Source organism: Peromyscus eremicus, chromosome 1 (genome assembly GCF_949786415.1).
Source record: "Peromyscus eremicus chromosome 1, PerEre_H2_v1, whole genome shotgun sequence".
NCBI lineage: Eukaryota > Metazoa > Chordata > Mammalia > Rodentia > Cricetidae > Peromyscus > Peromyscus eremicus.
Window position 1 is genome coordinate 182,020,330 of NC_081416.1, and position 18,559 is coordinate 182,038,888.

An 18,559-nucleotide genomic window follows, 5' to 3' on the forward strand; every position below is an offset into this window, starting at 1 on the left:
TCTTCCAGGAAATACTCTTCCAGGCCTGAGTCTGAGTCCCAGTACTACCGTAGTGCAGAAAGGTGAGTAGCTTCACAGCTGTCCCAACTCCTTCATCCTCATTTGAGACAACAAATACTGTCCTGTGCTGTGAGGATGGAGAACAGTGAGTGAGAGGTGATTCTGTTGCAATCTGGAAGGTCCTAGAACTTAGTGCAAGAATGAGAGAGGTGATAGCCTGGGACCCAACTTTTGAATATTTTTCAGAAACACTCCCCTCACCCATCCTTTGGGCTGAGCCAGGTTCTATCATCTCTTGGGGGAAGTCGGTGACCATCTTGTGTCAAGGAAATATCCAAGCACAGGAGTACTACTTGAATAAAGAAGGGAGAACATCACGCTTGTACAGACAGACCGTAATGGAGCCTGGGAGCAAGGCTATGTTCCCCATCCCATTCATTACAGAGCTCTATGCAGGACGATATCGCTGTTACTATGAGAGCCCTGCTGGTTCTTCAGAGCACAGTGACATGCTGGAGCTGGTGGTGACAGGTGAGAGGACACTTACGGGTCCAGGTCCCTGCCACAGTATAGATACAGGGAAAGGACGTTGTGGGCTATGTGAACCCTTTAACATCCTGCCTCCTTCTCTCTAGGTGTCTATAGTAAACCTAGCCTGTCAGCCCTGCCCAGTTCTGTGGTGACCCCAGGAGAGAACGTAACTTTTCAGTGCGTCTCATGGTTGGGATTTGAAACCTTCATTCTGACTGAGGAGGGAGAAAACAAGCTCTCCTGGGCTGGTGACTCACAGAGACATCCAAATGGGCACATGCAGGCGCTTTTTCCCATGGGTCCCGTAAGCCCCGGCCACAGGCGGAAGTTCAGGTGTTACGGGTATGACAACAGCAATGCCCAAGTATGGTCAGCACCTAGTGAACCCCTGGAGCTCATAATCTCAGGTGAGAATCTCTTCCTTGACACAGCCATTTCAAAAATAGTTTTTACTTCGTTTTGTTCATTCAAATAATGTAATTTTAACTGGCATAAAACCATTGTGCATGGTATTGTGGTTCATAAAGATATCTCTTCATACACATTCATTAAGTACTTTGGGTATACTCATACCGCACCTCGCTGTCTGCTATTTTCTTACTTTCTCCTTCCTCTTAATCTACTCCCTGCCCTGGAAACTTTCATTTCTCCTTTCGTACCATGCATACATACATGGTTTTGTGTATCTGTATATAAATGCAAGATTTATTAGGAAAGCAAACATGTTTCATACCATCTGAAAGACCTGAATTTCCTTTATTCCTTTGTGCTGACATATTGTTCTGGGGAAGACATCAAGCACTGAACTGAATCAGAATAGAGAGAGTGGACTCTTGCCTTTCTGGTTTTTACCCACTGTGCCACCCGGTCAGCATTTGATTTCCTTGAGAACCATTCCTCTTTTGATAAAGTGCTGCTCAGCCGCCATGAACTTAGAATTTACATGTGTCTGTAGTTTCTCTTGCTGTAGGTGTCTAGCTCTTTTGCCCAATAAGGGTCAGATAGAACACAAGAAATCATTTCTACTCTGCTGCTGTAAGAGCCAATCTTCAGCAGCTCAGGAACTGAGGGAGAGCCACAGAGTTGGCGAAGTAATCATTCAGTTGGACTTTTCTATCTGAGGGAGTAAAACTTATTTCTCTGGGACTGGCAAGTGGGGCAAAACTTAACTGTGGCTAGTGGAAAAAAGGGAAACACACACACACACACACACACACACACACACCTTTATGGTCTTTTTTATCATCTCTTTCTAATCTCTTTATTTTTTCTTATTTCTATCCAGATGTATCACTTCTATATATACTTAATTTTTTCCTTACAGCTTATATACCAGAGCAAAATCTTTCAAGCAATATAAAAATTACAATGTGGATATATTCTATCTCTTAAGTGAATGATCACAATGCAGACAGGTAAAAAAAAACGTAATGTTTTCCATATCTCTTTCCAATCTCTTTTATGATTAAACATTTTAGGAATTACAGGTGAAAAACAAATTACCTCCAAGAATCTACATACATTCGTGTCCAAGCAACTTGTTATAGATTAACAGAGCATAAGCAAGCAAAGTATTTTTCTCAGCCAGTTCTTTTACTGACAGGCTGCATTTTGCTGTTACAAAGAAAGGATAAATCACTTTATTATTTACCTCAAAAGGTAATCTTATAAAAAATCTTAAAAGAATCACAAATCTAAACTTTTATATATGAAACACACCAGTCAGCTTTACTTTAAATCCTTGGGGTGCATATCCATTTATTAATAGTATTTTATAATAGGAAGCTGAGGGCAGAAAATGGCACAAGGAATTGACTATCACTCTTGATCACCAACCCATCCTAGCAAGAAAGATATGTCAGCTAATATTAACTGGGCTATCTTTGTCCTTGTTTCTTGACCTCAATGAGTCCCTTGTTCAACTTTTAAAAGTGTGTCTTTCTAAACTTTAAATTGTTCCCCAAGATTTTCTACCTCAAAGTTATTAACAAAACCTTAACCTAACCTTTCTAACAGTTCTACAAGTCTAAATTCTTTCTAAGGGTGGTGATTGAATCATTAATCTGCTCAAGCAGCAACGCTTGGAAAAAGTCAATCACTATTATTGTAGTACCAGTAATACTGCCCAGTGAGGGACTAGAAACTCCCTGAGAGTTTTCAAACATACAACCCATAGATTATGAGGGATGTGGTGACCATGAGAGCAATTATCAGTGCTATGCTCAATAACAGCATTAGGTCCTCAGGACACATAGTCCTCTGGACTTTGCCTCTCCAAGACTTACTCAAGTTTGGCTTTGTCAACTGACCTTTCATGTTCCATGAGTTCTAACGCTGCCTGTTTGTCCCATCACATAGCTCCTGACATTACTATTCCATGTTTGTTGAGATTTTTTTTAATTTTTATTTTGCAATACAATTCAGTTCTACATATCAGCCACAGATTCCCTTGTTCTCCCCCCTCCCACCCCCCTCACCTTCTCCCCAGCCCGCCCCCCATTCCAATCTCCTCCAGGGCAAAGCCTTCCCCACAGACTGAAATCAACCTGGTGGACTCAGTCCAGGTAGGTCCAGTCCCCTCCTCCCAGGCCGAGCCAAGGGACCCTGCATAGGCCCCAGGTTTCAAACAGCCGACTCACGCAATGAGCACAGGACCCGGTGCCACTGCCTGGATGCCTCCCAAACAGATCAGGCCAATCAACTGTCTCACCCACTCAGAGGGCCTGATCCAGTTGGTGACCCCTCAGCCATTGGTTCATATTTCATGTGTTTCCGTTCGTTTGGCTATTTGTCTCTGTGCTTTATCCAACCTTGTTCTCAACAATTCTCGCTCATATAAACCCTCCTCATTCTCACTAATTGGACTCCCAGAGATCCACCCGGGGTCTAGTCATGGATCTCTGCATCCAGATCCCTCAGTAGTTGGATGAGGTTTCTAGCACGACAATTAGGGTATTTGGCCATCCCATCACCAGAGTAGGTCAGTTCGGGCTGTCTCTCGACCATTGCCAGCAGTCTGTTGTGGGGGTATCTTTGTGGATTTCTGTGGGCCTCTCTAGCACTTTGTTTCTTCCTATTCTCATGTGGTTTTCATTTACCATGGTCTCCTATTCCTTGTTCTCCCTCTCTGTTGTTGATCCAGCTGGGATCTCCCGCTCACCCAAGCTCTCTTTCCCTCGACCCTCGCCCTTCACTACCCCCACTCATGTCCAGGCTGTTCATGTAGATCTCATTCCATTTCCCTGTCATTGGGCGATCCCTGTGTCTTTCTTGGGGTCCTGTTTTCCAGGTAGCCTCCCTGGTGATGTGAGTAGCAGTCCAGTCATCCTTGTTCCACATCTAGTATCCTGCTATGAGTGAGTGATTTTTTTTGTGTGTCATATGGCCAGTCCTAGAGAATGTCTCATGGGTTGCTGAGCATAATGAGTATTTTGCAGTGTTTGAATGGGACTGTCTGCGTATGCCTGGTAGCTCTATTTGATTTACAGTATCATTTAACTCAGGTGTTTCTCTCTTTGTGTTTTATTGGCATGACCTGTCTATTGGTGAAAGTGAAGTATTCAAGTCACCTACTATTATTGTGTTGAGATTAATCTGTGTTTTTACATACAGTAGCATCTATTTTAAGATCCTGAAATCATGTATGTGATGCATAAATGTTTGGAATAGTATTATCCTCTTAACTGACAATTCCTTTAACCAGTATGAAGTGGCTTTCTTTATCTCTTCTGATTAGTTTTGGCTTGAAATCTACTTCGTCAGATGTTAGAATAGCAACACATACCTGCTTTATAGTTCTTTGTATTTTAAATGTGTCTGCCCATCCTTCACCCTGAGGTTGCATTTGTCTTTGATGATAAGGTGGGTTTCTATGGAGACAAGAAGCAGATAAGTCTTATTTTGTAATCCTATCTGCCAGTCTGTGTGCTTGACTTGGAAGTTAGGATCATTAATGTTTACTTGTTATTGGAGGATGTGCATTAATTCATTTTGTGTGGTTGATTCTGATTTGTTTGGTTGTACTTGTCCGGTTCCTTCTCTTCATTTAGTCCAACATTGTTTATGCTTTCCTGTTGTCTCATGAATATGCTTATGTTTCTCTTCAGTTTGAAGTTATTTCTTTTTTCCCTTTTATTGAAAACAGATTCTTTTTCCTCACATAATATATCCTGACTCTGGATTCCCCTCCGTCTACTCCTCCAAGTTCCTCCTCAAATCTCCTCCCATCTGGATCCATCACATTTATGTCTCTCATTAGAAATCAAACAGGCTTCTAAAGGATACCAATAAAATAAAATACATAAAATGAGCATGGTTCCTCAGGAAGATGGGAATCAACCTACCTCAAGACCCAGCTGCACCTCTCTTAAGTCATATACTTAAAGGTTGCTTCATTCTACCACTGATGCGCTTCCTCAACCATGTTCATTGCTGCTCTAGTCACAATACCTAAAAATTGGAAACAACCTAGATATCTCTCAAGAGATAATTGGATAAAGAAAATGTGGCAAGCTTGCACACTGGACTAGTATTCACCAATTAAAAGGATTAAATCATGAAATTTACATGATTGGAACCAGAAAAAAATATTCTGAGCAAAGCAACCCAGACCCACAAACACAAATCTGGTATATATTCACTTATATGTAGATATTAGCTGCTAAGTCAGTGATAACCAAACTATAATCCATAGAACCACAGAGGTAGGCACAGAGTAAGTGACTAGGGAGAACAAATAGAGCTTCCCAGGAAGTGAAATAGAACATAGAGTTACCAAAGGCTTTTGGGGTCCAGTCCCTTGGTAGCCTTCTCCCAGAGTCCCAGAAGAGATGTTACTGGCGGTGGATTAATCTGAGGGATTCTCTAATAAATCTATGTACACGAAACTCTTTCATACATTCACTTTATTTTTCTGAGTTAGTTCTTTCTACACTGCTTCTATTCTGGACTCTTATTTAGCTTCTTTCCCTGTATGTGCTTTCTTAAATTTTTCATCTTAGTTCTGCCCCATGTTGGTCTTTCTCATCTTGTTCTTACCCTTCTTAGCTCCTCTTCATCCTTAGTTCCTCTCTATAATCTTCTAATTCTCTCTCTCATTTTTTCTCATCCAGTTCTTCCCCATCTCTTTAGTTCTTCCCATCTTATTCTTACCCACCTAGTTCTTTCCCATCTGGCTCTTCCTCATCTTCCATCTCATTCTTCTAGTTCTCTCTTCTAGTCCTCCAATCTTGTTCTCCCCCAATCTAGTTCTCATCCAATCCATTCCCTCGAGTCTCTGAGGTTTACAGTTATATACCCATGCTATAGCAATGCTCTGGCTAAGGCAAGATCATCAGACTTGAATTCCCTCAGGGTCAAAAGGAAGGGCAACAGGATCCACACGGAAGAGCAATAACTGCCAGCCATCATCTGCAACCCAAAAAGGGAAGTGACTAATGGGGAATAGAATCAACTGAGGGCTAAATTCGGTTAATATCTGAGCAAGGGGGATTTTATGTGCTCAACTATATTCTTAGAAATGGTTAGTTAAAGTATTAGGAGTCTATCAGTGATGAGTGAAAACAAAACTGCCTTATTTTCCTTTGGCCCCTTATCTGTCCAAGCTATCTTGGCTACTGTGGTTTTCTGGCAGGGCGGGGGAGTGTACTCAGTGGGTGGGCAGTCTGAATCAGTTTGATGTACCTGTAAGTAGAAACCCTTTAGTTCTGCGTTAATAGTTAAAGGTAGATCTAAAACTAGAGATAAGGCTTTGGAAAGGGAGAAAGTTAAGCTTAATTGCACATCTGCCAGGCCTTCTCAAACAGATAGCTTGGGGTTTAAGTTTGTTCGTAGAGAGTATAGAGGTATCTCTAATAAGATATTTTTGTCGGTCTGGGGATGGTCCTAGCTGGATGCTGCTAATGACGATAATTACAGGGAGGCTTGAACTGGGGTTCTGGCTGTGTATAGCTGTCAGCCCAGAAGGTTATCTAAATATTCCATTGTAGAGGGGAAATAGTGCCCAAAAAATGATCAACACACTGTTCTTAGAAGAGGAGTTGAATGAAAAAGCTACAATAGCACGGAAGAAATGTCATTGTAGGAAACGGCTAATGCTCAAGAGCTAATATCACTGAGACTCCTTAAGTCTCAACTTGACCTCTGGAAGACCCTTGGCTTCTTCCAGGTATTAGCTTGTCATAATCAGCTGAAAACCTACTTCCTATTCTTGTGGCTTGTGGCATATAGTGATGGATGAAATATCCTTTGGATACATGCCCAAGAGTGGTATAGATCAATCTTGAAGTAGATCAATTCTCATCTTCCTGAGGAACCTCAACAATGATTTTCTTAGTGCCTGTATAAAACTACAATCCTGCCAGCAATGAAGAAGTGTTCCAGTTACTCCACATCTTCAGCGTCATGAGCTGCCACTTGTTTTATTGATCTAAGCCATTCTTATGGGAGTAAGATGAAATATCAATGTAGATTTGATTTGCACTTCCCTGATGACTAAGGATGTTGAACATTTCTTTTATTTTTTGTTTTTGTTTTTTTTTTGTTTTTTTTTCGAGACAGGGTTTCTCTGTGTAGCTTTGCGCCTTTCCTGGAACTCACTTGGTAGCCCAGGCTGGCCTCGAACTCACAGAGATCCGCCTGCCTCTGCCTCCCAAGTGCTGGGATTAAAGGCGTGCACCACCACCGCCCGGCGAACATTTCTTTAAGTGTTCTCAATAATTTGAGTTTCCTCTCCTGAGAATTCTGTTTAGATCTGTACCCCATTTTTAATTGAGTTACTTTCTTGATATCTAGTTTTCTTTGAGTTCTTTACATATTTTGAATATTAGCCCTTTATAAGAGGTGCAGTTGGTAAAAATCCTTTTCTCTTTTTGTAGGCTGATGATCATTTGTCCAAATGGTAACATCCCTTGCCATGCAGAAGCTTTTCAGTTTCACAGGGTTCCATTTGTTAGTTGTTGATCTTAGTGCTATATTCTGTTCAGAAAGTTTTTTTCCTGTGCCAATGTGTTCAAGACTATTTCCCAGTTTCTTTTCTATCAGGTTCAGTGTATCTGGTTTTATGCTGAGGTCTTTGATCCACTTGGACTTATGCAAGGTGATAGATAGGTAGGGATCTCTTTGCATTCTTCTACATGTGTACATCCAGAACAATTTGTTGAAGGTATCTTTTTCCAGCATGTATTTCTGCCTTTAAAAAAAAAATCAGGTGTCCATGGGTATGTGGATCTTCAACTAGATTCCATTGATCAACACATCCATTTTGTATTGTGCCAATACCATGCTGCTTTTATTGCTACAGCTCTGTGGTACAATTTGGGATCAGAGATGGTGATGCCTCCTGTAATTCTTTTTCTTTGTTGTTCAGGAACATTATAAGTATCTTGTTTATTTGGTGTTTCCATGTGACGTTGAGAATTGTCTTGTCAAAGTCTGAGAAGAATTGTGTTGGAATTTTGATGGAGCTTATATTGAATCTGGAGATTGCTTTTGGTAGGATGTCCATTTTCACAATATTAGTTCTACTGCTCTGTGAGCATGGGAAATCATTCTGTCTTCTGATATCTTCCTCAGTTTCTTTCTTCAACATCTTAAGTGTTTTTTTTTAATCATAAAAACCTTTCACTTTTTTGGCTAGAGTTGTCATAGTAAAATATTTTGTATTATCTGAGGCTGCTGTGAAAGATGCTGTTTCACTGGTTTCTTTTTCAGTCCATTTATCATTTGTACATAGGAGGGCTACTGATTTTTGTGAGTTAATTTTGCATATAGCTACTTTGCTCAAAGTGTTCCCAGCTATAGGAGTTTCACAGTGGAATTTTTAGGGTCGCTTATATACACTAATATAACATCTGCAAATAAAGTTATTTTGACTTCTTTTCTGATATTATTTCTGATATATTAAGAAAATCCTCTTTCTTAATGTTCTTTTTTGTCTTATTACTGTAGCTAAGACTTTAAGTACTATATTGAATATTTATGGAGAGAATGGGCATCTTTGTCTTGTTCTTCATTATAGTGGAATTAATTTTAGTTTCTCTCTATTTAAGTTGATGTTGGCTATGGGCTTGGTATAAACTGCCTTCATTATGCTGAGGTATGTCCTTTGTATCCCTAACCTCTCCAGGACTTTTATCAAGAAAGAGTGTTGACACAGCTCTAAATGGGATATCTCCTTCAAATCCCTCCCCTCAGAGCCCAGGAAACCCTGCAGAAGAGGGGGTGGAAAGATTGTAAGAGCCACAGGGCACAGAGGACACCAAGAATACAAAGCCTTCTGATTCAACTGAACCAGGACCTCTGTATACATATTTTAGCATTCAGATGATTATTTTTATGGGACTCCTAAGTGTTCGAAGGAGAGAGTCTCCGATTCTCGTGACTTCTCTTGGGGCTCTTTTCCTTCTGTTGTGTGACCTGGTCCAGCCTTTATGTGATAGTTTTTGCTTTATCATATAAGACTTTATTTTGTCATGTTTTGTTGTCTCTTAGAAGGCTGTTTTGTTTTGTTTTTTTTCTAATGAAGGACAGAAAGGGAGTGTATTGGGATTGGAGGGGAGATGGGAAGGAATTGGGAGGAGTAAAGAGATGGGAAACAGTAATTAAGATATATTGTATGAGAAAAGAACCTATTTTCAATAAAAAATGAAAACAAAAAGGGTTTTGAATTTTGTTAAAGGCATACTGAATCCAATGAAATGATCATTTGGCTTTGTTTGTTTGTAAGGTCTATTATATTTATTGATTACATATGTTGAACCATCCCTGAATCTCAGTGATGAAGCCTACTTGATCCTCAGGGATGATCTTTTGATGTGTTCTTGGATTCAGTTTTCAGGTATTTTATTGAGAATGTTTGCGTTTATGTTCATAAAGAAAAATTGGTCTGTAATTCTCTTTCTTTGTTCGATCTTTATGTGGTTTGGGCATCAGGGTAATTGTGGAGTTGTAAAATGAATTGGGCAATGTTTCTTCTGTTTCTGTTTGTTGCAATAATTTCAGAAGTATTTGCATTGACTCTTCTTTGAAAGTACGGTAGAATTCTGTACTAAAACCATCGGACCCTGGGCTTTTTCTTTTTGTTTTTGTTGGTAGGCTTTAATTAATGCTTCTATTTTTTTTTTTTTTTTTTTGGTTTTTCGAGACAGGGTTTCTCTGTGTAGCTTTGCGCCTTTCCTGGAACTCGCTTGGGAGACCAGGCTGGCCTTGAACTCACAGAGATCCACCTGGCTCTGCCTCCCGAGTGCTGGGATTAAAGGCGTGCACCACCACCGCCCGGCTAATGCTTCTATTTTAACTAGGGATTAAAGGTCTGTTTACATTGATTATCTGATCTTGATTTAACCTTGGTAGGTGGTATATATGGAGAAAATCATCCATTTCTTTTAGATTTTCCTACATGGTAGAGTAGAGGTTTTTAAAACGATTTTTACGATTTTCAAGATTTCCTTTCTGTCTGTTGTTATGTCCCCCTTTTCATGTTTAATTTTGTTAATTTGGATTATCTATCTGCCTTTTGGTTAATCTGGGTAAGAGGTTGTCAGTCTTACTGATTTTCTCAAAGAACCAACTCTTTGTTTCATTGATTATTTGTATCTTTATATTTGTTCTGTTTTGTTGATTTTAGCCCTGAGTTTCTTGCCATCTACCCCTCTTGAGTGTGCTTGTTTCTTTTTTGTTCTAGACCTTTCAGGGGCGCTCTTATGAGAGCACTCCAATTTTTAATGTAGGCACTTAGTGCTATGAATTTGCCTCATAGAATTAGCTTCATTGTGTCCTGTAAGTTTGAGTATGTTATATATTCTTTTTTATTCAATTCTAGAAATTCTTTGACTTTTTTCTTGACCCATTTTTCATTCAGTAGTGAGTTGTTTCGTTTCCATGAGTTTGTAAACTTTCTGTTGTTTCTGTTATTGTTGATATCTTGCTTTAATCCATGATGTTATGATAAGGTACAGGGTGTTATTTCATTTTTTTATAACTGTTAATTTGTTTTGCATCTGAATATGTGGTCAGGTTTGGAGAAAGTTCCATAAAGTGCAGAGAAGAAAGTATATTCTGTTATTCTGTTGCGTTTGAGTAAAATGCTCTGTAATGTGTTAGGTCCATTTGATTTATAACATCAGTTAGCTCCAGAATTTTTTTTGTTTAGCTTTTGTCTGGATGACCTGTCTATTTGTGGGAATGGTATGTTGAAATTTCCCACTATCAGTATGTGAGGGCTAATATCTATTTAAGCTATAGTAGTGTTTCTTTTACACACTTGGGTGCCTTTTTGTTTGGTGTATAGATGTTTAGAATTGCAATGCTCTTTTGGAGGGATTTTTCATTTGGTGACTATTTATTGTCCTTTACTATCTCTTCTGATTTGTTTTGGTTGAAAGTCTTTTTTTTTTTTGTCTGATGTTAAAATAGCTACATCAGCTTGCTTCTTAGGTCTGTTTGCTTGGATCATCTCTTTCCATCTTTTTACCGAAGAGATGTTTATTTTAGATGTTAAGTTGTGTTCCTTGGGTGTAGCAGAATGATATATCATGTGTTCACATCCATTCTGTTAATGTGTCTTTTTATTGGTAAATTGAGGCCATTGATGTTGAGAGATTTCAATGACCAATGATTGTTGATTCCTGTTATTTTGTTCTTCTTGCTGTTGCTTCTGGTTATGGTTGTGTGTGTGAGAGAGAGAAAGAGGGAGTGTGTGTGTGTGTGTGTGTGTGTGTGTGTGTGCGTGCGCGCGTGTGACAGAGAGAGACAGAGACAGAGACAGAGAGAGAGTTTTCTCTCTCTCTTTTAATTTGCTGGTCATGGATTATTTATTCCTTGTGTTTTCTTGGATGTAGTTAACCTCTTCAGGTTGGAGTTTTCCTTCTAGCGCCTTCTGTAGGGCTAGATTTGTAGAATAATATTGCTTATATTTGGTTTTATCATGGAATGTTTTATTTTCTCCATCTATTGTGATTGCAACTTATTCTAGGCTGTCATCTGTGGTCTCTGGGAGTCTGTGGAACATCTATCTGGACACTTCTGGCATTTAATAATCTCCATTAAGAAGTCAGGTGTTGAGCCGGGCGGTGGTGGCGCACGCCTTTAATCCCAGTACTCGGGAGGCAGAGGCAGGCGGATCTGTGTGAGTTTGAGGCCAGCCTGGGCTACAGAGTGAGTTCCAGGAAAGACGCAAAGCTACACAGAGAAACCCTGTCTTGAAAAACCAAAAAAAAAAAAAAAAAAGGAAGAAGAAGTCAGGTGTTATTCTAATAGGTTTGTATTATATGTTATTTGATCCTTATCGCTTGAAGATTTTAATATTCTTTCTTTTTTCTCTTTGTTTAGTGTTTTGATTATTATATGCTGAGGGCACTTTCTTTTCTGACTCAGGTTATTCGGTATTCTATATGCTTCTTGAACCTTTACAGGCATCTCTTTCTTTATGTTAGGAAATTTCTCTTCTATCATTTTGTTTAAAATACTTTCTGTGCCTTTGACCTATTTTCTTATCCTTCCTCTAGTATTATTCTTAGAGTTTGTCTTTTCAAAGTGCCCCACATTTTCTAGATGTTTTGTGCCAGGAACATTTTTGATTTAACATTTTCTTTGGCCAATGTATACATTTCTTCTATTGTGTCTTGAACGCCTTGTATTTTCTCTTCCATCTCTTGTACTCTGTTGCTGAGGCTTGCCTCTGATGTTTCTGTTTGAGCTCCTAAATTTTTCACTTCTAGAATTTCCTCAGTTTGGGTTTTCTTTATTGATTCTCTTTCCACTTTAGGTCTTGAACAGTTTTGTTCACTTCCTTACTCAGTTTGTTTGTGCTTTCTTAAATTCTTTAAGGGATTTAGCCAATCTCTTTAAAGACCAATATTCATAAAGCCTGTTTTATGGTTGATGCCTTGTGCTTTAGCTATGCTGTAAGCTCAAGTCTGCTACATTAATGTTGCTGGATTCTGGCGGAGACATATTTTCCTGGCTGTTATTAATTGTGTTTTTACGTTGATGTCTAAGCATCTGGGTTTGGAATGATTATAATTGATGATGATGATATGTGACGATATCAGGTCTTGCCTTTATTGCGTGTGTATTTGTTTCTTGGTTTCTGTCATTCTCTTTCTTTCTTAGGAGGTGTGGTGGCTGTGTTTTGCCTGACAGGAAATTCTTCTGTCATCCTGCCAGGTATGGTCACTGGGGGTTCTAGGTAAAATGTGTTTCTAGGTATTGGGAGCTGAGTCATTGTTTCTTTTTGAGGTCCTAGCTGCCCTGGAACTCACCTTGTAGACTAGGCTGGGCTTCAGTGCAGAGATCCTCTTACCTCTGCCCCCCTAGTGCTGGAATTAAAGGATGCATCACTACACCCAAGGACTCTTCAAGCATTTTTTTGTAGAGCTGAATTCATGGATGACTTCAGCTTGTTTTCATTATGGAAATATTTTCCTTTATTTTTCCATTATGACAGCTTTCTTGGATTTTACTGTATTTATTTCCAGGATATTACTCTACCAGTTTTGGCAGTTATTGCCTTCCATAACCTTAAATATAATGGTCCATGCCTTCGCCATTGCTCTGTCCTTTATGTGTTTCTCACATCTTTCATTATGCTTTTTTTCCTCTGTATATTTAGCTTTTTGTTTTGTTTTGTTTTTTGTTTTTTTTGTTTTGTTTTGTTTTTTGTTTTTTCGGGACAGGGTTTCTCTGTGTAGCTTTGTGCCTGTCCTGGAACTCACTTGGTAGCCCAGGCTGGCCTCAAACTCACAGAGATCCACCTGCCTCTGCCTCCCGAGTGCTGGGATTAAAGGCGTGCGCCAACACCGCCCGGCTTATATTTAGCTTTTTAACTATAATATGAATGTTTGAAGTAGGAGTGTTTGTGGCTGTAGTATGACTGCTTGGTGTTGCAATGTCTTTGCCTAGATAAATACATCTTTCCCTAGATTAGCACAAATAAATATCTGCTCTTATTTTATTCAAATTGTTTTGTATCACTGCGATGAAATTCTTTACCTTTATGGTCACGACATTTTGATTTGGTCTTTTCATTGTCAACAGGACATTTTGTATAAATTGTTTGTACTTTCTCATTAATTTTTCTTAGTCATTTTCAGGATGTTCTAATTCACCTACCTGCCTTCAGGCCCTGATATTCTTCTGTCCTGTACTTGATTTATCCTGTTGGTGAGGCTTCCCACTGGTCATCTTATTTTGCTTATAAAATTTTGTTTTTATTATTCTTCTTTATCTTTTTCTTTTATACAGTTTCTTTCCCCTCATTTTAATTAGACCTTTGTAGTTTTTTCTTTTTACTCTTTGCTCTTTGGGGGCCCACCACTCAGCTTCTAAATAAACACACATAGAGGCTTATTCTTTCTTATGAATGCCCAGCCTTAACTTGGCTTGTTCCTAGCCAGATTTTTTTTTAAACTTAAATTATCCTATTTACCTTTTGCCTCTGGGCTTTTAACTTTCTCTATTCTTTATACCTTTCTTTACTTCTTATTCCGTGCCTTGCTATGTAGCTGGGTGGCTGGCCCCTGGAATCCTCCTCTCCTTCTTTTCTTGCTCCTCAATCCTTTTCCCAGATTTCTCCTATTTATTCTCTCTACCTGCCAGCCCTGCCTATCCTTTCTCCTGTCTTTCTATTCTCTGTTCAGCTCCTTATTAGACCAATAAGGTATTTTACACAGGCAAAGTAACACAACTTCACAGAGTTAAACAAATGCAACATAAAATAATGCAGCACATCTTTGCATCATTAAATGTTCTATAGCATAAACAGATGTAGCACATCTAAAAATAATATTCCACAACAGTTCTTTGTATTTATCAGTCTGTGTGAATTCCACTTTCATATCCTATATTTGCTTCCCTATTTCATTCAGCTGTTTGTTTCACTCTTTGAATTACCTCACAATTTTTGTCCATGTCCCCTTCAATTATATTATTATTGCTTAAAATCATTCTTTTGAATTCTTTAATATTTTGCCTTAATCATGCACATTGGAAACCATTATGTGGAAACTAATTTTCAGAGGAAACCATGTTGCCTTTGTCTGTTTTAAAAAACTAGTACTTGTGTATTTCTACAACATTCACTTAAACAATAAACCTCCCTTCAACTCTAGTCACTTTAGTAGGTAACAGAGCATTGAAGTACTGTGTCCAGTGCTGAGGGTATAAGTGGAACAGAAAAAGAAAATCAGAGTAAGACTTTGGAGTGTGGGTTGGAGAGATGGCTCGGTGGTTCAAACATTTATTTGAAAGTGAAAGGACCTCAATTTGGATCCCCTGGAACCTACATAAAGCCAGACACAGAAGTGAGACTTACTAGACACCTGGGGTTGTTCCCTAACTCCACACAGGTGACATGGTGTTCATGTGCACACCCTCACATACTACCACATATACACTATAATAAATGCAGTTAAATATACATCTTTTTAAAAGACTGTGGAATGGTAATTCTCTTAGTCTGGGTTTCTATTGCTGTGAAGAGACACCATGACCATGGCAACTCTTATAAAGGAAAATATTTTATTGAAGTGATGGCTTACAGTTCAGAATTTCAGTCCATTATTATCATGACAGGGAGCATGGCAGCATGCAGGTAGACATGGTGCTGGGTACATTTTGATCAGAAGACACCAGGAAATGGTCTGAGACACTGGGTGGTACCCTGAGCGTAGGAAACCACAGTGACACATTTCCTCCAACAAGGCCATACCCACTCCAGCAAAGCCACACTTCCTAATAGTACCACTACTTAGAGCCTATGGGGACCAATTACATTCAAACTACCACAGCAATATAGAGAAAACATATGATGCAAAAATAAATACGAGGCCAAGAGAGAGAGAGAGAAATTGAGTAAAGCAGGAACAAGCTGCTCTTCTAAATTGGTGTTTATTAATGCAGCCATGGTGCCACACACCTTAAATCTTAACACTTGAGATGCAGAAGCAGACAGATGTCTGTGAGTTCTAGGCCAGCCTGGTATACATAATAACTTTCAGTTCAGCTAGAGTTACATAGACTTTGTCTCAAAAACATGTTTTATTAAATTAACAAATTATTGAATTCATGTGAATAAACTAGATCTGGGTAGGCATGTGGAATCTAAATGTGATAGCTTGCCTGGGTGCTAGTTTTTTCTAAACATTCCTTCCAGGACTCACAGATGCCAGTCACACCTCTGCATAGATTTTCAGAGACTGGTGTACAGATGCTCTTCACAACTCTGGGCTTTGTTCCCCTTGTCTGATTCAAATGATGGCCACATCTTTGGACAATCTTTCATGACTTGGCTTTTCAGTGCTGTATATGTCTCTGGGCAGCTTTTTTCCAGACTGATTTATGAATATTTGTCCCATTAGTGGGAAGTCCTTTGTGATTGGGTTGTAAATGATTGTCATACACCAAAGAGGTCTTTCCAATTCTGTTTGTTCTGTGCTACTAAACTGGAGATAGACACTTTGAGAAATGGGGGCAGCTGCTGTGCAGAATGGTTGCTGGCAAGTGTTTGGCACAAACAACCTCTTAGTCCTCACCTAATCCTCCCTCCAGGACTGTCCAGGAAATCTCCCTCTTGACACACTATGGTTTTCCAGTCTTTTGTGATTTACTGAGGACATGTGCATCAGCCAAAATAAGTTGGAAAATTTCCTCTTAACTTCTTATTTATACCCAAACATTCTTGTCTTACGTATATATACGTATGTGCACATCTTCCATGATAAAGCCACTTGCATGCTCACCTATAATAAACATCATATATTTACATGTGAAAACATTCATGCTTTCTAGTTTTTGTTCACTCGCTTAATATTGTCCAGTTGGTTGTTATTGTGTGTCCTTCTACATAGATTCTAAAATGTAGAAAAAATTAAGATTGTTGTACTTTTAATTGTGTGTATATATGTGGAGAGAGTATGTGCTTATGATTAATGTGCCCACAGAAGCCAGAGGCATTGAGTTCTCCAGAATGTAGAGTTACAGGCACTTATGAACCACCAACATGGGTGCTTGGAACTGAACTCAGGTCCTCTGCCAGAGCACTGACTGCTCTTATCCAGTGAGCCATCTCTCTGTCCTCAAATGTAGAAAAAGTTTGTTAAGTGTTTTTATTAATTTATCTTAGTTTTGACAATATATAAATTTACATTCATATAATATAAAATATATAAAATGTATATTATGTAAGATATAAGATAAATATATGACAAATATAAAATATATGAAATATATTATTTTATATAATATGTATAATTTATTTATATATATTTATAATCCATTCTGTGGTGATTAGTTTTTTGTCTATTTGAAACAAGCTGGAGTCATCTAGAGAGAGGGAACATGGCTTGAAAAGAGGTCACCATCAAATTTGTCTGTAGGCCACTTTCTTGATTAATGATTGATGCGGAATGGCTCAGTCCACAGTGGGTGGCATAAACCTAGTGTTGTATATGAAAGCAAGATAAGTTTATGGAAAGAACCCTTAGCCAACAGTTACGTAGTTCATCCCAAACCATCATGATCAGAATAACATACATTTACAGAGAGAAGGAATCCAGGAAATAGTCAATGACCTATTCTCTTAGCCACTTTATTTATTCTATTCCTCTTTTATGGTTCTTAGGAATGGTTGAGACCACCAGCTCATCACCAAACATGTCAGACCACAAAACAGGTGAGTAAGGAGAGCAAGTGCAGAGCTTAATGCAGATAGTCAAGCCTTGTCTAGTGGGGGTAAGTGCCCTGTGTGGAACATGGAGTCTGGACTGCAGTGTGACCTCTGTGTCTGAAATCACCCAGGCTCACATCTCCAAGATCACACAGTGGAGAATCTTACCAGGATCACATTGGGTGGCTTGGTCCTGGTGGTTCTTGGAATTCTTCTATTTGAGGCTCAGCACAGCCCGAGAAAGACACCAGATGCAGCCAGGAGGGGAACAACGGAGACAGCAGTACCCATCGCTGAGTGGTGGGATAACGACGACTGTGCGTACTGAATTCTACAACTGATGTGGTTCTGGAGTTAAATCTGGGCACAGACTGGGTGAACTCTGAGTTTGGAATCTCGAGGGCAGTGACATGATTTGGAAGCACGGAGATGTCAGGGTAATTTTTGAAGAGAATTATTCTTCCATTAAACTCTGATACTTTCCCACAAATGCTGTTATTTTCTCTGACTGGTCCCTTCTTTTCTCACCCCTTTGCCTCCCTAAAGTACTCATTTCCTATTGTTTTTCCATGTAACTTAATATTTTGGGTTAATAACTGCATTCCTTCATGAATAATGCAGATGCTTTATTTCTAAATCAAACCCCAAATTTAATGAAAAAAAATGAAATAAATTGGCAACGTCAGTCTCATGGTGAAATAGCTAAATCCAAAATGACACACTAAGACATTTCTCTCTCATCAACACCCCTAGCAACACTGAGGAACTGTGGGAGAGAGAGGGGCTCTAGCTTTAGGGAGGGGAGAAAATGAGCATCCCCCATCTTCTTAATGTGGCCTTTAGAACTGACACTAGAAATCCATTCAGTTTGGGTTTGAATAGTGGAGTGAGATGAATCAATAACACATGACTGTAATCTCAGTGCTCAAAATGCTGAGGCAGAAGGATTGTTGTGAGTTCAACACAAGCCTTGTACACATTGTGAGACTGTCACAAATGAAATAACAAAAGAGACCAGAGGAAATCCCTCCTTTGCTGGACAGGGCGTGTGAAGCATCACTGAAGGTCGTTGTTTGAGTTGCTTCAACCGTTCTTAGAGTGGACATTTTCATGGATTATATCAAAACCTTGGGGTTTGGCTCTCTCCTACATCCGGGGCACACTCTCCCATTTAGTAGGTTCTGAATGTCAGAGCAAGACAAGTCCACAGAAATTCAGTAACTGATCTTATCTGAGCTGAAACTTCAGGTCACCATGAACCTATTTTGTCAACCATTTCCTCCAGAAAATAACATGGTGAAGATTGGTCAGGCTTTGCAATCCAGTTTCCATGGTTACTAGGCTATAAACTCGGGCTAGAGGACC

General features: G+C 39.2%; 1 protein-coding gene across 1 annotated transcript; it reads left to right on the top strand.

Annotated features, from left to right (window-relative positions):
- The first annotated feature begins 200 nt into the window (after window positions 1-200).
- On the top strand, window positions 201-17,522 carry LOC131902947 (leukocyte immunoglobulin-like receptor subfamily A member 5). The gene is made up of 3 exons (XM_059253783.1): window positions 201-531; window positions 636-938; window positions 17,326-17,522. Exons 1-3 carry the CDS (start codon window positions 201-203, stop codon window positions 17,520-17,522), a joined length of 831 nt encoding a protein of 276 aa, XP_059109766.1.
- The last annotated feature ends 1,037 nt before the right edge of the window (window positions 17,523-18,559 follow it).

What these genes read in the sequence shown, in the direction of transcription:
- LOC131902947 (XM_059253783.1), top strand. Translation starts at nt 201, where the DNA reads ATGAGAGAGGTGATAGCCTGGGACCCAACTTTTGAATATTTTTCAGAA. An exon ending in GCTGGAGCTGGTGGTGACAG is followed by an intron (nt 532 to 635) that starts GTGAGAGGACAC and finishes CCTTCTCTCTAG; the next exon opens with GTGTCTATAGTAAACCTAGC. An exon ending in CCTGGAGCTCATAATCTCAG is followed by an intron (nt 939 to 17,325) that starts GTGAGAATCTCT and finishes GAAATCACCCAG; the next exon opens with GCTCACATCTCCAAGATCAC.